At 38.6% G+C, this 25,469-nt stretch overlaps 1 protein-coding gene across 1 annotated transcript in view; it reads right to left on the bottom strand.

The window, feature by feature from the left end:
- WDFY3 (WD repeat and FYVE domain containing 3) overlaps window positions 1-25,469 on the bottom strand; it is a 330,461-nt gene that overhangs the window by 216,044 nt on the left and 88,948 nt on the right. Inside the window, 3 exon segments of the mRNA XM_078148340.1 lie at window positions 2,258-2,450; window positions 6,115-6,276; window positions 9,088-9,197. Of these exon segments, the coding sequence (XP_078004466.1) occupies window positions 2,258-2,450; window positions 6,115-6,276; window positions 9,088-9,197 (465 nt within the window).

Below are 25,469 nucleotides of genomic sequence, written 5' to 3'. Positions count from 1 at the left end.
TCCTTTTCCCATTTGTTTGATCTCTTTGGGATATAGCCCTAGAAGTGCTATTGCTGGATCAAAGGGTATGCACATTTTTGTAGCCCTTTGGGCATAGTTCCAAATTGTTCTCCAAAATGGTTGGATCATTTCACAACTCCACCAACAATGTATTAGTGTTCCAATTTTCCCACATCTTCTCCAACATTTATCATTTTCCTGTTTTGTCATGTTGGCCAATCTGATAGGTGTGATGTGGTACCTCAGAGTTGTTTTGATTTGCATTTCTCTAATCAATAATGATTTAGAGCATTTTTTCATATGACTATAGATGGCTTTAATTTCTTCATCTGAGAACTGTCTGTTCATATCCTTTGACCATTTATCAATTGGGGAATGGCTTGTGTTCTTATAAATTTGTCTTAATTCTCTATATATTTTAGAAATGAGGCCTTTATCAGAGAGACTGGTTGTAAAAATTCTTTCCCAATTTTCTACCTTCCTTCTAATCTTAGTTGCATTGGCTTTGTGCGAAACCTTTTCAATTTAATGTAATCAAAATTATCCATTTTGCTTTTCATAATGTTCTCTATCTCCTGTTTGGTCATGAATTCTTCTGTTCTCCATAGATCTGATAGGTAAACTATTGCTTGTTCTCCCAGTTTACTTATGGTATCAGCTTTTATATCTAAGTCCTGAACCCATTTTGACTTTATTTTGGTATATGGTGTGAGATTTGGGTCTATGCCTAGTTTCTGCCACACTCTTTTCCAGTTTTCCCAGCAGTTTTTTTCAAAGAGTGGGTTCTTATCCCAGAAGCTAGAGTCTTTGGGTTTATCAAATAATAGATTACTATAGTCACTGACTACTGTGTCTTGCATATTTAACCTATTCCACTGATCCACCTCCCTATTTCTTAGCCAGTACCAAGCAGTTTTGATGATTGCTGCTTTATAATACAATTTAAGATCTGGAATTGCTAGGCCACCTTCCCCTGCATTTCTTTTCATTAGTTTTTTTGATATTCTGGGAATATCTACTGTTTTAAAGGAAAATTAGAACAGTGCAAATGCAGTGCAGAATGACACAGAAATAGTCCAGGTAAGAGGAACACAGAAAGTTGCTACCAGTTTGGGACACAATCCTGTCAACCAAATTATGAGTGGTTGGGGAGCAGATTTCCATATTCTCTTATCTTCAGTCAATTTTTCACAAAGAAATCTATCTCATGTAAAAATCAAAAGAGATTAAGTGGAAAGGAAGATGAATTTATTTCAAATTTTATTTGAAACATCAGTTACAAGTCAAGTAAAATTTGGCTAGGATAAAAAATAAGCAAACTGTTTGGGAACGAAGCCAGCTATCTCCTATTTAGAAACTGTTGGGGACTTACTGACATTAAGACACATATAATAAGTAAAACAACTAAATCAGGATTTTCTTAGTAAGAATCGGTGATAAGAAAAGCCTCCATCTGTGCTATAAGTTTCTTCAGCATCACTGTTACAATTGTGTTAGTGTAGGCGGTACCCTCCCACACAGATGATAAACCCTGCCCCCATGAGCACTTTTATGAGCTTCCACAACACAAAAAAAACTTCATTATCTATCAGCTAGCATTCTAGTAAGAGCCTCTCTGCATGTAACTAGGCTGGTCCTCAGTTCCTCCTGGCCTTTTTTTGTTTGTTTTTGTTTTTGGTGAGACAATTGGGGTTAAGTGACTTGCCCAGAGTCACACAGCTAGTGAGTGTTATATGTCTAAGGCTGGATTTGAACTCAGGTCCTCCTGACTCCAGGGCCAGGGCTCTATCCACTGCGCCACTGAGCTGCCCGTCCTCCTGGGCTTTTGCAATCTGGCAGAGACTGTGCTCTCCCTTAACCACAGCCTTGGAAAATAGCAGTCAGCAACATGAAGCATCAGGGCAGGAATCTAGTAGGAGATACTGTCAATAAAAAAGATCATTTGTGCTCCTGATGGACACTCTCTTCAAAGATCAAATAAGATTATCTACAAAACCTCAGAAATGAAATCTCACATTTTTATGGGAGGGAGAATGACCATGACTCAACATTCAAGCTGAAGTGAAACAAATTTTTCCAGATACATATTTTAGAATTTTTAAGAACTCAGTGAATTTCATGATATACCTAAATAAACATGGATGAGCATATTTTCATTGCCAACTTAAAACACAAAGAAAATCTGCTTATAAATACTTTTATTTTGAAGAATTAGGAGAGGAAAACTGGACAAAATGAAAAAAACAATTTTACCCACCATGAATATACTTTACTACATTGACGCTAAGCCCATGACGTGATATGGTCATGAGAACTTCCCCTGCACTCTTCCTCCAAGGCAAGTTATAGGGAGGGCACCAGGAGGTTATTGCACTGAATAAAAGCTGGAGATCATCTTTCTGAGCCAGCTCTTCTGCTGGGGACACAAAACTGCAGAGTTTCACCAATATCTATAAATGAATAAAAGCAATCAATCAATCAATCAATCAATAAACTGAGAGTGAGAGATTAGACCAGTGGGAGAAGGAAAGAAGAAACACACCTAAAATGTAGTTTTAAGGTATCACTACATTAGAACCAGGTGGAACTAATGCTTTTGATTTTAAAGTATCAATAAAAACCTATAACCTGGAGGTATGCTATATTATCATCACAGCATGTACTTTAACAGGTTTACATAAGATTTATATATTTTTTTCAACTGTTTCATATAGAATAGATCCGTTTGTCTCATACTACTATAAAAAATATAACCACAATAATTAAGAGTCACATCTCATCTTGATATGTAATATGCCAGAAATAGAACTATTTTGATAAAAATGAAGAAGTAGGAAGTCAGGAAAAAATAAAAGCTCTGAAGACAAAGGAATCTTGGGAGAATAATTGTTCATACAAATAGAAAAGAAAGTTACCTTAAATCATGAGGCCATCTTAATTTAATCCAATACTTAATTTATGTGGAAAACCTCATCATTTAAAAGGCAATTTTCCACAATACCACAACTAGGCATATATCACAAAGAGATTAAAAAAAAAGGAAAAGGATTCATATGTACAAAAATATTCATATTATGTCTCTTTATTGAAGCAAAGAAACTAAGGGGATGCCCAATAATTGGGAACAGTTGAAGAAATTATAGCATATTAACATAATGGAATATGGCTATGCCATAATAAATAATGAAAGGGACAACAGCAGTAAAAGCTGGGAAGACTTATAAAAGATGATGCAAGATTAAACAGAATAAGAAGAACAATTAATAAAATAACAACACTATAAAAACAAACAACTTTGAAATACAACTCTAATGAATGTCATTACCGACCTTGATTCCAGAGGACCAATGATGAAGCATGCTACCCACCTCCTTACAGAGGTGATAGAATTAGGGCATGTAAAATAAAATTTATGTTTTTTGACATGGCCACTGAAAGAATATGACTCAGTTGATTATGCATAGATATATTACAACTTTTTTATTTTCTTTTTTGACCCCAGTTGGGTTCCAGTGAGGAGGGAAGAGAGAAAACCCAATTAAAGTTAGTTGAAAAAAAAAAATCTAACATTTTTTAAAACGTCATTTCTAAGCATTTGAACTTTAGCTAATGACTTTTAACTAGAAAGAAGAATGAAGGTTTGCTGGTACGTGTGTAGAGGTTGGCTTTGGAATCAGGAAGACAATGGCTTCAACTCCCATTCCATTTTGGTCTAGAACTTACGTGCCTATGGGTGCTCATCTACATTAGTAGATTATACCAATGAAATCACAGGAATAGTCAAAACACACACACACAAAATAATAATAATTGCTATATCTATATCATCATCATCATCATCGTTGTTGTTCTCATTATTTCACTTAAATGTTTCATGGGCTGAAACTCACAGTAAGAGTAAGGTATAAACAGAGAGCTGGTCTAGGCTCAGCAGTTCTCTAAATGGTATCAATGGATCTAGATGGCACTTCTTAAACTGTGGGTTGCGACCCCATACGGGGTCTAAAGGGGTCACAAGTGGACAAAGTTTAAGAAGCCCTGATCTAAAGGATACATCTCCAGCATGACAGGCACACATCTTGTGCAGAAGTTACAGAAGAAACATGGAGAACAGTCTCACAAGATGGAAGGGTGTGGATTGGTTGACATTTGTACTGTTTGAATGAGTAGCCATCTGGTTGAGATAGTTAGGATATAACTGTTTGGTAGAAAGTCACTCAAAACTCTGTGCTTTACTTTCCTTTGTATAATATGATCTCACCCCTTAGTATTCCATAATCTACATAAAGAAATGAGGTAAGCAATAAAGTAAGCACAGGTAAATGAATTTTTGAAGTACTCTGATCATCCTGGTGATGAGTTCTGAGAACTCCCACATGTTGACAAAAGTCAGAAATAAATTTCTAAGTTAAGAGATACCTTTTATTTACTACAAGATCTGTTAGGAAACTTGCCCTTCTGCCTTATGAGCACAGATTTTTATCTCATAGCAAGCAAGCCAACTGAGGGGAAACAGAACATAAAAGACAGAATCCACATGTCATGAATAGGCGTGAGAGACGATAAGAGAATTAACAGATAATGTTAAATGGTAGCTAAGTAAATGAGTGCTCAGAAGACAGGAAATTAATAAGTACAGAGAATACACCATGTACACACACACATGCACAAGAAGGGCACAGAGTTCCTTAAATATATCTATGTGCTTTTGCTGTAGTGCTTTAGTCATTTCAGTCATGCCGGACTCTCTGAGACCCCATTTGGGGTTTTCTTGGCAGAGATACTGCAGTGGTTTGCCATTTCCTTCTCCAGCTCATTTTAAAGATGAGGAAACTAAGGCAAAGAGAGTTAAGTGATTTGTCCAGGATCATACAGCCGTAAGTTTTTGAGGCCACATTTGAACTCAGGTCTTCCTGACTCCTGGCATTCTATCCACTGCACCACCAGCTGCCCTACTGGGAGAAGGTTAACTGTCACTATTCCTAATTATCTTAAGCTCAAAAATATGAACTATATTGGCCTTAACATTCACTGTGAAAGTCACACTGGTTTTTTAGGTGAATTAAAACCATTTCTACATCTTGACTGAATGAAGCACAAATAGAATGAAAGCATTATGGACAACTGTACTACTGCAAAGATATTGCAACGTTAGCATGGCAGTAACTGCTCAACCTAAGAAAGTTATCTGCCACAAAATACAAAGACAAAACATTCGTCACAAAATATATCCCTGAAATGACTAATAATTATCACTGAAGTGCCACTTGATTCATGGGGAAATTATAAAAATAATCCCTCACTTGTCAGGCAGTAAACAAAATAAAATGTAACATAGAAGAAAGAGACTTGACCACGGGAAGAAGAGACCTGTTTCAAAACCCCAACATGGCCACCTAATTCATAAAAGTTGGGTTCTAAAAGTTTGTCTGTCAGTTATTTGGAAATTAGTCATTTTCTTACACAAAATAATTAATAAGAAAAACTGACATTTCTACAGCCCTTTAATCTCATTTGATACTCACAACAACTTTGTGAGGTATCATCACGGGCATTATTATATTCACTTCACAAATAAGAAAACTAAGGATCCAAGAGACAGGTTAGCATGCTTATCAGATCAGCAGATGGCACAAAGTTGGGAGGGACAGCCAACAGCATGAATGGATGGATGGATTGCAGTATCAGGACGCAAAAAGATCTTGACAGATCAGAACAGGTTAACTTGAACAAGGTGACCTTAATGGGGATAAAATGTTTTATACATTTGAAGATATATAAACAAACTCACTTCACAAATTCAGGATGGGGGAGACTTGATTAGACAGCAGTTGTCTGGTGGGGAAAATCTAGGAATTTTAGTGGACTGCAAGCTCAATACAAGTCAAAAGTGTGATATGGTAGCCAAGAAAATAATACAATCTTCAGCTGCGTGAATAAAGACAATGCAGTCCTGCCACACCCTGCCCTCCTCAGACAACACCTGGAATTCTGTATTCGGGTCTGGGCACTACATTTTAGAAAGGACATTGAGATCACCCCACTTTCTTCCTAGCGTGTCAAATCACCAGTAAGAGGGCCAGGCCCAAATGAGTAGACTAGCATTCTACCTACCTGGACAAAGACTTTCTGGAGAAGTCCTCGGCGCTCGGCCAGAGGTAGCTCGTTCTGTGCACCTCCAACTACCTCAGGCACATGCGGGAGGTCAAAAAATAGATAGAGACATTTAACCAGTGTGGAAGGCACTGACATAGTGGTCATGCAGTCTACAGTTTTCTGGAAAACTAAATCCAAAGAAATCCAAACATTATGCAGTTGAACAAACTGTTAACACTCAAATTGTAATTATAAAACATACAATTTGAGGTAACATCATTTTAAGGATTGCAAAGATAAAAAATATATTGAGAGAGACAAGATATTCCATTTCCAAACTTACATGACTTGTTTAAATATTATAATATCAAGATTGTTCTGAAACATCACAGAATCTCAGGACTAGCAGGGCTTGAAACAGAACATCTAAAGTAGGGTGGGGAACCCTAGGCCTTGAAACCACATGTGGCCTTCTAGATCCTTAAGCGCAGTCTTTCGACTGAATCCAAATTTTACAGAATAAATCCTTTTATTAATATTATTATTATTTCATAATTCTAAAGCATTTTTAAACTGGTGGGGATGACCTCACCTTTGGCATTCCAAACATAAGAATCTATTCTACTTTTCAGATTTCCAAGTCTTACCCAAAATCAGCTGATGGTTTTGAGTTTCATTTTATCACTTTAGCTTTAATTCTTAATTATCACCCTCCTATAATTCTGTGTGTGTGGAGTTTGTTACTAGGCTTAGGAATATAATACTAATCTGAACAGATAATCTAAAATCTTTCACAATTCTACCTTTAAATCTTTTTAAAATATAAAACTTCACATAGCTTCTTACATAGAATACCAGTTTATTGTTTATTTTTTAAGTAAACATTTAGACTGCAGAGAAATGGACAGAGGAAAAAGAAGAACTGAATTCAGAGTCCAAGGAACTGGGTCCAAATCCCAGCTCTGCCAGTCCTACCTGACTGTGTGATTTGGGACAAGTCACTTTAACCCTACTGGGATTGAGTTTTCTAATTTGAAAAGAAGGTTTTGGGTTAGATAATTTCAGGAGTCCCTTATAGCTTCTAAGTCCTGTTGATTTAAAGTTAAGTGACATTCGACTGACAAGATTACAGGTGAATAAATAAATCAAAATCAAGGTTAAAATTCTGCTTGAAATCCTAAAATTCATCTACCATTATCATTTTCCAACTCAAGTAATTCAGATCTTTTAGGTTTTAATGTCTATGTTTCAAGTTTATGACTTTCATGAAGCATGAGGATAAAATTTACAAATTAATCAACCAGCATTTAATAAGTGTCTACTATGTGTTAGACAGTGAATGAATGAAAAAAAAACATTTATTAAGTATTTACTATATGCCAAGTACTGTAAAGCAAGGGGGTACAAGGGAAAATCAAGAAAGTCCCTGTTCTCAGGGAGCTCACATTTGAAGTGAAGGACACAATAGATACAATGGATAGAAAGGCACACTGGTCCTTAAGAGTACAGAGTGGTCTGGAAGGCCGAGCAGTAGAGTATATGATAAGCTCCGGTGGTCCTCAGGCATGGCGTCAGGCCAAATAGTAAGGCCTCGTGGTTCTAAGGTCTTACAGGAAGGACTATGACTGGTCAGTCAATGAACATTTATTAGGGGATACAAAAAGAGGCAAAAGACAGTCCCTGTCCTCCAGAAGCTCACAATCTAATGGGTGACTCCCTGATCATCAGAATGACCAGCTGTGTCTGCCCCACAGCCAAGTAATGACTAAGGTGAAGGAGAGACACCAAAGGGATTGGAATAGGAGAGGGGCTGGGGGTGAGGGAAATCACTCTCCACCACCAGATCAGCTCCAGCCAGCTTCTGGTGATACCTGGGCTAGAGGAAGGGCAGGTGGGGAGGGGCTGGTTGACTCCACCCTCCAGGAGGATATATTTGTATTTAACTAGATAAGTAAGGCCATTTCTTCCTCCACTGAAATGTAAGCTTGAGTGTGGGAACTGTTTCATTTTAGCTTTGTACCTCCAGTGTTCAGTACAATGCTTAGGACACAGCAGGTGCTTAATAAATGCTGGATAGCTGACTGGTTGGCTTTTCAAGTTTCTCAAAACTAACCTCCACCTACCTTTCTAACACTTCCCTAGGTTACTCCTGCGCCTGCACCCTAGCCTCTTTGTTATTCCTCAGACACAAAACTCCATTCCCCTTCCCTACACCTTTGCTTCGGCATCCTGGGATGCCCTTCCTCATTTTCTATCTCTCCGAATCCAAGTACCACCTTGTAAAACTAGGGGTTCTAGGTAAGAGATATTCCTAATGCAAAACCACTTAATTAGAGAGGTAAATTGGATTGATTTCACCCTTGAGTGATAAAGTGGTAAGAGAATTAGCTTTGGGGTCAGAAGACCTGGTTCAAATCCAATCTCTGATACTTATGACTTGTATCCTGGGGCAAACAAGTCAACATCCCTGGGCCTCAGTTTCCTAATCTGTAAAATGAGAGGGGTGGATTAGACAGTCTCTGAGATCTCTTCCACCTGTAAATCTATGAGGCTATCATCTAGTCACAGGAGATCATTTTTTTATTTGATAAACAAATGGTCAAAAGCTGTATGCATAGAACACTAATGGATTCCCATAAAATATGACCATATCAAACACTTTTAAAGTAATATAAAGTATTTTTAAAACTCCGAAAGGAATATTTAGAATCAGGAAACTACAGTTTTAGGAAAAAGATTCATATATTTTTTTCTCCTAAGAAGAATGCCAAAGTGATTCAGTGTAAATGTCAAAGTGATTTAGTGTTCCTTCTCTCATCACTGTAAAAAGTTTTAAAATAGAAAGCACTTTTTCAAGACTAAAGTCATCATTTATACATGCATTAAAATAAGGTATCAAAGAAACATCTGTTGAGAAGAACTCTAAAACTGAAAACTCAGTAAGAACACAACGTTGCTTTTGGCCACCAAGACACAAAAGGTGAAACTAACCTGCCCAGAGGATGCTAACAAATTAATGGTCGTCAGAAGCATCCAACCTCTGCTGGCTTCTTCGCTCTGGTTGATTTCCAGGAACTGGACTATGGCACGACTTGCCGCCTCTAATGAAACACAATAAGGACAATCAGGAGAGAAGGTGGCACGTAAAAGACAGACGAGAACAAGAATGCAACTCTCACTGACTGTGAGCGGACGAGCTGCCCCACACAGCGAGAGCAGACCCAGGGGAAACACGACAGGGCAGCGGCAATTCCATGATTTCAAGTGGATTGCAATCTTTTAGAGACAAATGGCTCTAAATTCATGAAATGTGCAGACAGCGTATAGGATAATGTGCTGAAAGTGCAAAGTAAAAACTAGAAATGTCACCAGAGTTCAAGGATGGGAGAGGTGATACGAACACTTAGAGAAATAGAAAACTTTGTGCAGAGCTGGATTTTGATTGAAGCTGGAAGGATGGGCAGGTTTGGGATCTGCAGAGATTTGTGAATGGAATACACTGGAGGAGATAAACTGGGCACAGTATGGACTTGCTGGAATGCTGAGGGACACTAATAAGATTTCCCTGATGGTCCAGTATTATCTGGGACAATCTCTCACTGTATGCCCGTCCCTTCCCCTCCCCTGTTGCCTAGGTTTCCCCCATCCTTCTATGAAAAGGTAAAGAAAAAGGAAAAAGAAAAGGAAAGAGGAAAAGAAACCCTTCCCTCAACAGTACACAGTTTTTCCAGCTGATAGGATGGTGTGATAACTACTAAAAATGAATGAAAAGTTACAGTGAAAGGCCAGATTGGAAAGAATGCTACAAACCCGTCCTTCTAGTTCAAGACGGTACAAAAAAAGACTGCCAGAAACCTGAATCTCTTAGTGGGAAAAAAGCCACATCAGGCAGAAGGTGCAGCATGCAAACAGCCTGGAGCCATAGAAAGGGAAAATGTCAGACCAGTGCCCACACAGAGCAGACACGTAGCCACTTGTGAGGCCCCAAAGGAGCAGGACCAGCCAAACCAGTGCCTGTACTATAAGAGGGACGGGTCCAGACCCATGTGGCAGGAGCCCAAATATGACCCAGCAAATTGGAAGCCCACACCAAAGCCACCCCCCCAAAAAAAAGTGGGGTGGAGGGTCAGAACAGCACCCAAGCAGCCCACGCACAGCCACATCATGAAACAGGGCAAGACCATTGAAAGGCAGCCCCATTCCACAGCCGCAGCAGGAGATTGAGCCAAGGCACAGCCTTGGAAACAAAGAGAAAAACATAAGTTAAAATAAACAATTTTGATTATTACAAAATTAAAACTTTTGCTCAAACAAATCTAATTAATAAAAACTGACATGGAAACAGACAAATGGGAGGGGGGGGAAAATTTGCAGCAAGTTTCTCAGATAAAAGATTCATTTCCAAGATATCCACTGGTCATTTCCTTCAAGAAACTCCACACTGAGAACACCTTGAAATGTCACGTCCAAAATTCACAACTTCTAGGTCATTGAAAAATCATTCAAGTGCTAAGGACAATGCCTGATACATAATAAGGAGATCTGGAGAAATGCTAACTGACTGATAAACAGCTAAAATAGAAAAAGACCAGGACTCAGAAACCACAACAAAGATCAGAGAAGATTTTATTGCAACTATTATAAAGAAAGGATTATCCTGGATATACTATGCCAAAAGGCAAAAGAAAAAGTCTTTCAAACCAAGAATAACTTATCCTACAAAAATGATGGATACAAATAGACTTTCAAGCATTCTTCACAAAAAGAAGCAGAAACAAATACAATCTTTTTTGTTGTGAGGTTATTTTGGTTTATTCTTTTCTATTTCTCCCTTTCATAATTGTACCCACCTGTCCCAATTTAACAATTAAAAACAAAAAACCAGCTCTCACAACAAACACATCTAATCCAGCAAAGCAAATTCCCACATTTGCTATGTCCAAGATGTATGTCTCAGTCTGGACTTCCTGAAGTCCATTACTTCTCCTGGGGGGGGGGGGGCAATATTCATCTTTAGCTTGGTAGTACACTGGATAGCACGTGGGACAGCAGTTCAAGAAGAGCCAGGTTTGAATCCTGACTCGCACTTACTAATTGTGTAACCCTGGGCAAGTCTTCAACCTCATTCAGCCTCAGGTTCAAGATCAAATGAGTTCCGTATGAAAAGTGCTATGAAAACCTTGAAGCATCATAAAAACGCTACTTATCCATCATCATTATTATTATTATTATTCAGTCCTCTGGTATAGTGAATGATAACTCCTTAATCAGCATTCTCATGTCTTTCAAAGTTAGTTTTCTCTATAATGTTCTCATTGTATAAATTGTTTTCCTGATACTTTTCACTTAACTCTGCATCTGTTCAGGTCTTCCCAGTTTCCTTTGAAACTATACATTTAATAATTTCTTATGACAAAATAATATCCCATTATATTCACATATTATGCCTTTTTTAGCCATTCCCCAAAAGGTACCCTCCTTTTTAGCTTCCTATCTGGGGCTTCTTTGAAAAGAGCTTATGTAAATATTTTTGTACACAGAGGTCCTTTTCTTTCTTTGCTCTCTGGAGGCACAAGCCTAGTAGTAAGTAGTACAATTGGCTCAAAAGACATACACAATTTAGTAACTCTGGGAGACAAATTGCTTTTACGAAATGGCTGGTCCAACTCCCAGCTCCACATGGGGCATCAGTGTGCCTCTTTTCTACAGCTGCTCCAATATTTGGACCCGAGAGTTCCTTTAGTTTGACTTTCTCTCATTATTAGTGACTTGGGGCATTTTTCATACAGTGATTAAGCACCTGAAAACTGCTTGTTCACTTCATTATTATGGAGTGGCTCTTAGTCTTATAAACAGAAATCAGTTCTGTGCATATGAAGGTATCTATGTATGATATGAAACTTTTTTCAGAAAACTTTTTCCCCAATTACTTGTTTCACTTCTAATTTTAACTACATTAAACAGTCGGTAATTAAGCATTTACTAAGTGCCTGTTACATGTCAGGAAAAATCTCACCCATTTGTGCAAAAAAGAAATTTAACTTTACGTAATCAAAATTGTCCATTTTATTTTTGGTGATGCTATCACTTATTTAGTGAGGAACTCTTCCCCTATCCATAGATCTGACAGGTAATTTTTTTTTCCTTGCTCAGTGCTTCTATTAAGCACAGAAATGATTAATATCTGCTGACTGACTGACTGATATATCAATTTGGAGTTTATCTTGGCTTGAAACATTGGTCTGTACCCCATTTCTACCACACTGCTTTCCAGTTTTCTAAGAAATTTTTGTCCAATAGTGAGTGTTATCTGAGGAAGTGGGATCTTTGGGTTTAATGAACACTGAGCTACTGTGTTAGCTGGCTTCTGGTGTGTACCTAATCTGTTCCACTATACTGGTTACCAAATAATTTTTAATAATTACTGTTTGGCAGCATAGCTTTAGATCTGACACTCATCAACCCTCTTTCTTGCCACTCTTTTTTCATTAGTACCCTTTAGATTATTGACCTTTTGCTCTTCCAGATGAATTTCATTATTTCTTCTGACTCTACAAAATAATTCCCTGGTAGTTTGATTGGTATCACACTGAAATTAATCAAATTAGCAAATTAATTTGGGTGCTGTGGTCACCTTTGTGATATTGCCCCCATTTAACTGGATAGAATCTCTGAAATATGCATAGAGGAGACAAGAGAAGCCTAGAAAGGAAAACACATCTGATCAAGTAGAAGGGACTGAGTGACAGTCAAGTACTTCTGTTCCAATAGAGGGAGAAGAGGCAAATGCCACTGAGAGAGAAAATTAAGACAAAAAGAGGGCCAGAGTGTGATTTTTTTTTTCCTGTTTTGCTGGCTTTAAAGGAGATAAGGGAGGAAAAAGGAATATACTATGGAAAAAAAAGAGAAAGAAGAGAAAGTCACTTCTTATTTCTCCTTTGTAGGATACTCCATAAAAAGAAAATACAAATGGGGGGGGAATAGAGTGAGTCATTATCTCACAAATCTTACTCTTTCTCTCTCTCTTTCTGTCTCTGTCTCTCTCTCAATGAAAAAAAAAAGGTATCAGCCTGGGAGAATAACCACAGCTCACATTCACATATTGCTTTACAGTAACATTATGAAGAAAGTAAATTGATTCTGTCATTTTATCATTGATTCTATTCTGTAATTTATCCTACTCTGTATTACTGCCCATTTTTGTATGATTGCTCAAGCTGCATTTTCTTTGTCTCTTTGTCTATGAGCTAAGTCTAGAAGTTAAGTTCTCTTGCTAATCATTGTTCTACTCTTGGCTCAAAGAAATCTGTTATCCTTGAGGGATGAGATGGACATGAGGGAGTCTGGTCCACTATCTTCAATGTTGCAGGTAAACTCAAACAATGAACAAGTAGTCACAGGAGTTGAGTTTTCCTCTCTGCGTTAGTTCAAAGAAAAACTTGTTATCCCTCATACTTTCAGCTCCTGGAAAATTCCATAACATCTGTTTGCTATCTTCGAAGGCCTACAAGCCAAACTAGTACATTTCCACAAGACATACTACCTATTCTCGCCCAACCTTGTATAATTAAGGAGGGTCTTATCTCCTTCCTAGAAGCAAGGAAGTCTGTTATCCCTGGACCACTATCAATAGCCTCAGAGTACTAATGGGGTCCCCTAAATCAATCAAGCATTCCTCAAGACAGAGAGGGATAATTGCCAGCCTCCATGTGAGGGCTAGCCTACTCTTCTCGATGTAACCAATCATGTTGTCATCACCCCTATGATGCTGCCAGCCCTGTAACCAATTTCATTCTCTTCCCCACCTATTCAGCTTTATTCTTTGTTCTCTTCTAATTCCCAAAACTATATGAAGGCTAGTAAGCCCCTACTCATATATGGTCTTTGGTCATTGAAAGAAGCCATTGACCCACTATAGTGTTTACTGCTAGCCTACTTAATTAATTGATCATGCTCAGATCACTGTCTCTCAGTTTACCTTAATTGTCATGTTTTATACCCACAACAACCCAGTAAGGCATGTTCTGTTATTATCCCCATTTCAAAAATGAAGAAGTTTAGATTCAGTAAAATCATGTGATCTGCAAAGGGTCTATGGGAAAAGGTTACATTACTGTTTAGACCTAGTCTTATATGGGCTGAGAAACCAGCCCTGTTGCTCAGAGACCAGATAATGGTGTCAGAAGCGGGGTCTCCGATGGTCAACCCAAGAGGTGATACTGACCTCAACGTGATCATTCTTTAAGGCAAAAACCAGGTGACTTCACTGAGAGTTCAGTTGGACATAGTCCTGGTTTCTTCATTTAAACTCTACATTGACCTGGAGAATTACTCGGGGCAAGGTTAGAACTAGTCTAGCCACCCTTATTACCAAATGAGTAGTCCACTTGGAGTGACCAACCAAGAGTTCTGAGAGACAAATCTGTTGTCTGTTAATTCAGTCGGTAGTCCTGCAGACCTCTCTCTGTCTCTCTCTTTCTCTTTCCCTTCTTCCCTACCTCCCTTTTCCCCCCATCTTCCTGTATTTCCCTCAATACTCCTGTGACCATTAGAAATAAACCAAATAAGCTACTGTCCAGGGTTGAGCCATTTTGTGGCCAAATGTTTGTATCTGTAGGTACAGTAGGGAACTTGTCTTTTTCTCCCTCTCTACGCTCCCTATGAGCTTCTCAGGAAAATCTTTGTCTTATGTCTTGTCTGGAATCATCCACAGATTCTGCTACCTTGAAAGATTTCTAACCAAAAAATTCAGCCAGCCAAAAGACTGTTGTAAAATACTGTGGCCAAGTTTAGAATTCTGGGGAAGATTAATTAAGTTTCACAATTGAAACAGTTCTCCCAGCTTTCTGTAACCTGATGCTAAACTCTCCATCTCAGCAAGCAGGGACTAAAGACATAAGGTTTTAGGAAGAACTAAAAATAAAAAATAAAAAAGCAACATATTTTCTGTCTGTGATTTCAGTCCTAGTCAGATTGGGGTTACTGAGATAAAGTTAAGACAAGCAAAGAAAGAAAAACCTTTAACTGGTTCACAGAAATTTATGACATTATAAACTAATTAGAAGCTAAATCTGTAACTGAAATATAATATCTTTGCTGTAAATTTCCAAATTATGGCTTAAAGGTGTTTATAAATGCTAGTATATTTTGAGTGGATGAGAATGTGAAGCTGCCACTATAAATCGTAAGAAGAGAGCTAAATAAAACCAGTGGGTTCTATGATTTGAGGTACTGGCAACTAATGACCCTTGGGAAAATTCAGATTTTGAATGATATCATATGTGACTGTAAATTCACAATTGGGTTGAGTTTGTCCTAAAATTAAATTACAACATGGTGACATTTAAAGTGAGATAATTGCAATGACCCTCTATAAGCAGATCAGACAGCAACAGAAAACACTTAATATTTGGGGTCAAGGTGATATGTTTGGAAAGTGCATAAAAAAGAATTAAAAGTATAATTATTTTATACTGCTCTTAAGAATGCAATAAGTAAAGAATGTCAAAATGATCAATGGATGAAGTAGTTTTCTATATAAGATGATTCAGGCATGAATTTAATCAAATTGATGTTAGCTGACTGGCAAAAAGTTTTGTGGTATGTTTTTAAAATCCACAGTATTATTTATGTTATTGTTAGCCTCCTAATTTTTCCTGAACTATGATTTTTGGGAAAATCATTGCATAAGAAATGCTGTTAATTTGAAAATTCATACCCACAGAGTGATAAAATTGTATCATTGAAAAAGTAATTCCTCTTCTGATAAAGGCTCTTATTCCTATGTGTAAAATGTATAATATGATATGACAGAATGTGTAACTTATAGAAACGTGGGGGGAGGTAGGTCACCCCTTTTTTCAGCCCTTCCCTTTGCTAGATTACTTAATATAACTTCCTTCTAAATTATTTCAGTTCTAGGCTTTGTCTTCTGCCATACCAGGTCACACAGCTATGTACAGGGGTATATGACTTGTCCAGGGGTCTATCCCCAAACAAGGTATAAAAATATCCAATATTTAGTAAATGTCAATGATGATGCTGATAAAGATGATAAGTAATCACATTCATAAAAACAGCACTTTTAACTTCATACACAATAACCCTCAGACAACAAAAATCTCTAAACTTGAAATGTGACATTTTTAATCAGCTCAGTGAGTAATGACATACTCACAAAAATACATTCAGATGAGTTTTCTCATATTTCAGTTCACATTAGAGAGAACATAAAAATAATGTTAAACATTCGCTGGAAAATAGCTAATATGCCAGCCTGTTACTGAATACTGAAATAGTTTTAAGTTCATTTTATTCAATAGCAGTATTACAAGTGATGACAACTAGATTTTTGCACTTTTACCACCTCAACTATTATCAACTCTATTACTCATGAAAGAAAAAAAAGAGTGGGAAGATATTTCAAGAGTCAGTTCAGCCAACGTTTATAAAACGCCTACTGTTCATAAGACCCTAAACTTGAGGAAAGGTATACAGAAGATGAAGTATTTGTTCTTAGTAGGAAAATGAGATGTCTATGTAAATAAACAAACAAACAAATACGAGATATGAAAAGACAGCTAGAGAGCTTCAAGGAGGGAGGGAACACTTAGCTGGAAAGATCAAGGAACAGATCACAGAGTCGGGGGCATTTCAAGTAGGCCTTAGAAAGGGTTTTCTAAAGGTTAATTGGAGGGATGTATAGCATTCAGGTCTTAGCAAAATGTTCAAGGATCTTATGTAAAAAACCTAACGCGATAATTAGTACTATTATAACATAAGTAGCAATATACCAAAAAAAATTTTTTTCTTATATAAAGCTCTACTAAACATCTTAAAAATTAGGGGGCCCAATAAATTCAATATTCAAATATATAAATGTCATTGTAGAGTTTTTTCAGTCAGGTCCAACTCTTCATGACCCCATTTGGGGTCTTCTTGACAGAGATATTAGTTTTGCCATTTCCTTCTCCAGCTCATTTTACAGATGAGGAACTGAGGCAAACAGGGTGAAGTGACTTGCCCAGGGTCACACAGCTATTAAGTGTCTGTGGCCACATTTGAACTCAGGAAGATGAGTCTTCCTGACTCCAGGCCCAGTACTCTATCCACTGCACCATCTAGCTGCCCAAATATATAAACATTAACATAAAATTACTAATAATATCTTTCAGTTTAATTGGAACATTTTAAAATAAAAGATGACATATTCAACTTAAGGACAGAAGAAAATTAAAGACGTGATGCTATAGCCATGTATCTTAAGAGTAACCAACCATGCTACTGACTTCAAGCCTTAATTTTCAGGACGTAATAAAGTACATTCATCATAAGCATACAGAACTGTAATTAAATACTGTTTAATGCTTTCAGTGAAACTTACTAGTTTGTTTCGAAAACAATTAGAAGTCAATTTTTAAAAATAACATCTCCTCCCCCTCAAAAAAAGGATTCAAAAGCTTTTAATAATAAATATTTATTAAAATCTTTAGTTTTGTAACACCACTTTATTGGCCCTTTTCAGAACTTTCCATTAGGGCTATAGTATAAGTTCACGCATACTAAAATAAACTTGAGGTCTTAAGAGATCAAACCCACACAGCAGGTTAGTGACAAAGCCAGTGTTACAGCTCCCATGCTTCAGGCTAGCCTCCGGTGACATGCTGCCTTTCATTTCATAATACAAAACCACACCTTTGAAATTAAATTACCTGAGGGTGTTATGACTTTGATATCCTTGGAGCACTTCGGGGTATATGATTCTTCTGTTCAAAAGAAAGAAGTCTAGGTTGTCTAAATGAAGATTCACTATTTCCGCCACAAGATGCTGCTATTGTGTGGAGTACCACAGGAGTATTAGGGCCACATGACGCCTTCATTATTGTACAGAGTATTCAGTGGTACTATCGAAAGGGGGTTTATCCCCTGGCTCGTGCGGTGACATCGAATATCTAGCAGAACCAATCACAGGAGGAAGGTGCTATCACTCGGGGGAGATGCGGCACCTGTAGAATAGAGCAGTCTGCCTGCTCATGCTATCAAGCAGAAGAGATGCAACCTGGAATCCCAGTGCTTCATCTACGAGGGGAATGACAGAGATGATATAGAAGGTCTTTTCCCCTTTTAAATCTCACGAGAGCCTGAGCTACAAACGACAGATTATACAAACACAGAAGGATAGCTTCGTACCTAGGAGCTGAGAGTCACAGCATAATTTGAAGCGCTACTTAGGTATTAATCAAATCTAAAGTTTGAAAGAAGAATAAGGCATTGGACCATCAGGTTCAAAGATAGGGCATGATTTGGGGAATTCCACATTTCAATATATTTTATGCTTTTCTTTCAAAGAAAAATTAAGAGAGTTTACCACCACTTACTACTTACCATACAGTGTATTCCCTTCTACTTACAGATAGCTGCCAGAGCATTATTTACAGATTTCAGATAACAGCATATTGGGTCTCTACTAAGTAATGTTACAGTTCACATAAACAGATTTGCTGCAAGCAGAAAGACTGAGCAGTATACCAAAAAAAAAAAGAGAGAGAGACCACCAAATTTAAGGATGGCTTCTAAAAAACACATCATTCTAGAATCAGGCAGAGGAATACATTTCATCAGCTCTTAATAACATTAACACTGTAGAGTCAACAAAATTATACTGAATTCTGTCTTTTAGTAAAATCATAAAGCTGCTAAAATCCAGGAAGACAAGAAACAATTTAGCTAACTACATTCATGCCCTGTTTTGTCTTGAAAAGTTATAGGAAGAGGTACAAGAGCATATCTAGAGATCAATCCAGTCTATACCAATTTGCCCACCTATTTCCTCTCCACTGAAACCATCATTCTAGTGCCTGTGCTATAACTTAAACCAAAGGGAAAGAGAAAATAACAGAAAATAGGGAGCTCCCACTCACTGTACAGCAGGATTTAGACAGGCTAATGTGACCATGAGAAGATATTCTTATTATTGAAGTTATTGTTATGATACAACTCAGTCAATTATCTAGATATAAAAGTGAATGCAATATTACCTAGACTCAAGGGAAGCATTTGTCACAGCTACAATCTCCCTCCCATAAAATTTTTTGCAGTCGATTTAGTGCCTTGGCCAATACTTTAAAGACAGTAGTTATTAGAAAACTCTTTCTTTGTTCAGATGAACTAATGAGGTCCTCTTCTATAACTCTGACCGTGTGTAACTATGAAACATTTCATTTTTTGAATCTCCCTTGACTAGTTGTTCGTTTCTAAGAAGTCTTTTTAAGCTTGCAACCATTTTACATTTTTCTTTGAAGTTTCAGAAGTAGCTGTTTTGAAGTCATTGTTGTCTTCTGAGTTTGAACCCTGATCTTATCTATTTTCACAGCAGCTGTCTATGGTCAAGTTCTTTCTCTTTTTTTTAGTGGCCTATTTCTTGTCTGTTAATTTTATATCAGTGTTGGCCTCTAGTCTGGAGTGTGGGAGACTGGGTTTTTTGCACTGTTATTTTCTGAGCTCTATGGTGGGGCCTTCGATGTCTTGGCTCTTTCAGCGATCTATAATCCAAAGCCAGGTGTCGCCGCTTGTCCAGCCCATAGCTTGGTCCACGAGTAACCTCAGGTACGCCTCTCTTCCCCTGGGCCATAACCAGGGCCCCCACCAAGGCTGTCCCTGCAAACACTCATTCCCTGAGGTCCCTCCAACGGCTTCAAGCTTCAGCTCACACCTCTGCCTTGGAAACAAAAGCAGGTACTCCACTCTCCTGCAAGCGACCACAGCCACAAGCCCCACCCCCACCCCACTCCCCCCGTGACAGTGTGTACTGGCTCTCCTCCTCACCCACAGTCACAGCTTGGGACCGCGTGCGGTCAGTGCACATGTCCAGCGACAGCCAGTAGTGGGCCCTGCAATCTACCCCCTCCCCCACCCCACCTGATCGCCAACACTGTCCCTGGCGTGAGTTCCTGACATGGAGGCTGCTGCTGACACAGCTACCCCCAGGGCTTGATGTGGAGGTATCCGCACTTCAATCAGGCCAGGTCACCACCTCAGGAGCTCAGGTCTTTTCTAACATTCTCCCAAGTTGTTTTAGGCTAGATAATAGCTTTACCCCAACTTTAATTATTCCTGCCACTCTAAAATTCACTTTAAGGCATTATTTCAAATTATGGGGGGGGGGGGATCTGTGAGAGCCAGGTAATGTTTTGCCTTATTCTGCTATCCTCCCACAGTCCTTTTCCATTCTACTTTTTCACACTGGATTTGGTGTTAGGACTGGGCTCTGTGCACTTCCTGGGAGAATGTCCAGGCTGAGCTTCTGTCCTCTGGTGTCCCTGTGCTGCTTTCACAGCTCAGACTGGGGACCTGAAAGTTTTGGTGCTCCCCGAATGATGCGGTTCGGGGCAGAGTCTGCTCAATATCTTCCTGGTCTGAGCTCTGTAAGTTCTTGACTCAGGTTTGGGTCTGTTGGCTTATTTCTGGCTGGAAGTTTCAGTAGACTGATGTTGGATTCAACCACTACTAACCTGCTGAAATGGTCTGAAGTTCAGAGCAGGTGAACTGCATGCCGGCTTCTCCTTTGGTCTGGGTTTCCTGCCCTGGTTATGTCACTACAGGCTTCCTGGGCTGGAGGCTAAAACTGAGTCCCTGCTCTACTCCTGGGGCAGAAACACACACTGTTTGCCTCTGAACTTAGTCCTCGTTAGGTGCACAGCCAGGGCCCACCACTACAACCTCTCCTTTCCGCCCACTCCAGCACTACTGGCCAGATCGCATCTTCCTCGTCTGCAGACCTCTCTCCGTCATCCTAAGCCAAAGTGGACTGGAAAAAAGAGTCACTTATTTTCTCTCCTCAGAATTCAGCCTGGAAAGTCATCAAGATACTTGTGGAAGAGGAGTGGTGCAAACTTGACTCCTCTTCATTCCAGTCCATCCTCCAGTCACCTGTCAATGTGATCTCACACATACACACTGAATCAACTCTAGGGACTCTCTATCATCTCCAGGATCAAAAAAAAAATCCTTTGGCATTCAAGTCCTTCGTAAGCTGCCCCCCACACACGTTTTCAGACTCCTCACACCTTACAGCCCACCACACACCCAGTGACAACGGTCTCCTTGTTCTCCCACGAGACGCTCCGCCTCTTGGCTCCTGCCTTCTACAGGAAGCCTTTCCTAGTGCCTACCCACTATGGATTACTGCTTATTAGATTATCTAATTAGATTATCTCTAACTTACACTGTAGATAGCTTATTTCTACATAGTCGTTTAGACCAGGGTTTCTAAACTTTTTTCTCTTGCAAACCACTGTTCACATTTTGGCAGCGTTGCATGGCCTGAGGGCACGTGCAGTGCAAAGTGTGCATGCTTCCTGCTCAGAACCAAGACTGCAGTGAAGTTGTACGATGCAGTATGGGCAAGAGCTGCCAGAAACACCTCAGATTCCTTACGCGTTTGATTTTTAACTAATTTTTAACTAATTTAACTAATCCTTCAGAATATCTCTTCACTGTTGCCAAAATTTTTCACAACCCCATATGGGGTCGTGACCCACAGTTTAAGAAGCCCTGGTTTAGTTTAAGAAGCCCTTCATACAAGGAGCTTCTGTATGAAGGGATGGTCTTGTCTTTCTCTATATCCACAGTGCCCAGCAGAGTGCCACATGGTAGATTAATAAATACTCACTACCAGTGGAGGAAATATGATGAGTGAATCTGCCGAGGGTGCTTAGCACCTTAGAGATCATCAGTCCAAACTCCCCTCTCTATATATGAGGAAACTAGTACCCAAAGCTGTGAAAAACCTGTCGCACGTTCACATAGCTGGAAAGTAGCGGAAGGTGAGCATTCACACACAGGTCCTCTGACTATGTCCAGTGCTGCTTTGATCATGCCATGTTGTTCAACAGCAGTTTAAAAAGCCATACAGCACAGTTATATACTCTGGAAGGGTGTGTGTGTGTGTGTGTGTGTGTGTGTGTGTGTGTGTGTAAAATTATTTGAACTGGGCCAAAACTAGCTCTCGGTTTCTTTTTTTTTTCTTTCTTTTTTTTGTTGTTGTTATTTTAGGCAATGGGGTTAAGTGACTTGCCCAGGGTCACACAGCTAGTAAGTGTTATATGTCTGAGGACGGATTTGAACTCAGGTCCTCCTAAATCCAGGGCCGGTGCTCTATCCACTGCGCCAGCTAGCTGCCCCTAGCTCTCAGTTTCTTTACTAAACTTTCAATCCTAGTCGAGTCATTTAACCTTGCAATGTCCCCAAACAACACGTCTAAGACTAAAAAGCACAGAGAAATCCCAGCTCATTGGTAAAGGAGATTTCTCCCCTGAAACTCCCTCCACTAACTGCAGCAGAGGTTCAAGCCCGCCTACCCTTCCTGTCCCCCCCCCCAATTACATACACAAGTACATGCATACATACATACGCATATAAAAGAAGAGAGAAGTAATGTTTTGGGAAAGATAATAATCTCCTATTATTTTCCTAAGGTTTTTTTGTTAACAGTTGCAGGGGGAAGAAGTATCATTCAAAAATTTTCAATGGAGGGTTCTTAGAAAAATACAGAGAATCCCAGAATATATAGTTTTATCACTTTTCTACAATCTATGTGCTTAAATTAAAGTTGTTTTTCAGTCATGTCTGATTCTTTGTGATCTCATTTAGGGTTTTCTTGGAAAGGATACTGGAGTGGTTTGCCATTTTCTTCTCCAACTCATTTACAAATTGAGGAACTGAGGCAAACAGGGTTAAGTGACTTGCCCAGGGTCACAGAGCTATTAAGTATCTGAGGCCAGATTTGAACTTAAGAAGAACAGTCTTCCTGACTTCAGGCCTGGTACTCTATCCACTGTGCCACCTAGCTGCCCAAAAAACTAAAGTAATACAATATTACTACCCAGTTCTTGAAACAGGGCAAGATAGGGAGGGATGTACTCCTACTTTATTTCAAGAGAGCCTGAAACCATCTCTTTCAGTGAACTTGCCTAGAAACTTTCTATGATTATACTCATCTTAGATCTTTGGTAATCTCACTTTTTTTCTCCCCGCCTTTAAAACATACTTATAAATAAGACGAACATTATCCAATCCTCTAAAGTTGATTTATTTATCTTCTTTCTTCCAGAGCTCAACAAAGAAATAAAACAGATGGCCTCTCCACACTTTATGAAATGAGGGCAATGTGATTGTCCAAGGTGAAGATAAAAGAACCATCAATCTCCTGGTTCTGTGTTCCAGTAACTAAAGTTTTACTTGGGTGTGAGGATCAGCTTTTCCCTTCTCTGTGTTCATGAATTAAAAAAATAAAATAAAAAGAATATGTAGGATGTAGTGAATTTTTCACTCAAGCAAGAATCTGCAAATTTTGACAAAATTCATTCTTTCTCACTCTCAGTCAGCAAACACAATAACAGTTTTTGTTTTATCCCAGCTTGTTATGCCCATTCTGAATGTTAACCGGCTTCATCTAAACATTGATATTTTTGCCTCTTAAATTGAAAGAGAAGCTGAGTATCAATTCTTTCTGGTTTCCCGGATCGTGATGGCAGAAATCACACCTTCTCTCTGCTCTTTGAAGTTCCACCAGAGACTGACGTAATGTGATATGGCCACTAGGCATTCAGAAAACATTTATCCTAATCACAGCTTTGGCCTTCCATCCTCTTTACATAACCATAATGCTTATTGGCCCATATACACCTATTTGTATATACATACATACTTACACATATGCACACATATATGTGTTCATATACATATGTTCATATACCTATACATAAGTATATAGCTATACTACACATTATATTACATGTGCATGTAAAATCAGTTCTGCTATAATGCATGTTTCAAAAATGCAAATTTGAGGGCAGCGAGGTGGCGCAGCGGATAGAGCACCAGCCTTGAAGTCAGGAGGACCTGAGTTCAAATCTGGCCTCAGACCAAACGCTTGACACTTACTAGCTGTGTGACCCTGGGCAAATCACTTAACCCCATTTGCCTAAAACAAAACAACAACAACAAAAAAAATGCGAATTTGTTACAGGATCATTACCATCAAGTTTCTGTATAATTTTTCCCTTAAGAAAGATCAAGGATGCAAGAAGCTACACCATTTTATAATAACTCAAATACCTACTGCGATGCCCACTTCTCCAAGCACATTTCATGCTCTCATCAAGGTGAAGTGCCATATTTGTTGTGTATCTTCTCGCGCGGGAGGGAAGCTGTGGGCAGAGAATGGCTGGTCTACACCACCCCCATCCGCCACGGCCTATGACACCGAGGGGAGAAGACTTGGCTGTTCTTTATTGCAGTATTTATGTATTTCTTAACCATTTAACATGTATAAAACTGTGCTACCATTTTTATGAGTTCCTATCTTTTTTTTTAATGTGTCACTAAGTTTTTGAGTGTTGTATCTCTAACCTTATTTTCCCCATAAGCTCTGTGGTTTTTATTTTGTAATACTGCGTAGAGCAATATTTTGGGGGGGAACACATTCACATTATAACAGAACCGCCTATGTGTATACATGTGCGCATACCTACACACATATACATACATATACACAGGGGCACGCACATATATGTCCTGTGCATAGATATTTGTATCCCCAGTGACTACTATACTGTCTGGCACACAATAAGCGTTTAATAAATGCCCAGGAATTAATTACAAAGACAAAATACAAAATAGTAAGTAAAGCTGGAAAAACTTGGCAGTGGAGGAAACCAAGATATTCTCTTTGCCTCAAAGGTAAAGACATGAATTGATCAAATTCAGCTCATTTCTTATGATAAAGTGAAACATAAGAGTAGCTCCTACAGTTATAACCTAATGCTTATATCATCTGAATCAAACTAACCTAATATAGTTCAGAAGAAGAGTGCTGCTTCTATCCAGGTGGACACATTTGGCTGCATACTATGTGGGATTAAAGAGGTAAGAAACCACCTAAAATTAGACGATATAGCTCAATTACAGGAAAGCTAGAAAAAGAAAAAAAACACTCAAATTTATCTGATAGGAAGAAAATTTATCTTGATCTTTAACAAAAACAAACACAACAACAAAGAGGAAAAAGTCAAAAGGCCGAAAGAATTTCCAATTTGCCTAGGATGAAAAGTTGCCACAGTAAATTAAGGACATACAGATAAAAAATTAGGGACATCCTGAAAAAAAAATACTCTTGATGATATAAAAATAATATTCATAAAAACTTGATACATGCTTCTTGGGGAAGGGAACATTTTCCCTTCCACTTTTGTCTTTTTATTCTCAGCCACTAACTACTGCAATGTGAGGCATATGTCAAGTATTTAATAAATGCTTATTCATCCATTATATAAGTACTTGATAAACCATATGCTACTTATACTAGTAATATG

Source organism: Phascolarctos cinereus, unplaced genomic scaffold (genome assembly GCF_003287225.1).
Source record: "Phascolarctos cinereus isolate Bilbo 61053 unplaced genomic scaffold, phaCin_HiC Scaffold_9;HRSCAF=440, whole genome shotgun sequence".
Lineage (NCBI taxonomy): Eukaryota > Metazoa > Chordata > Mammalia > Diprotodontia > Phascolarctidae > Phascolarctos > Phascolarctos cinereus.
Note: the sequence above shows the minus strand (reverse complement) of the source record. Positions and strands in the feature narration are given on the sequence as shown.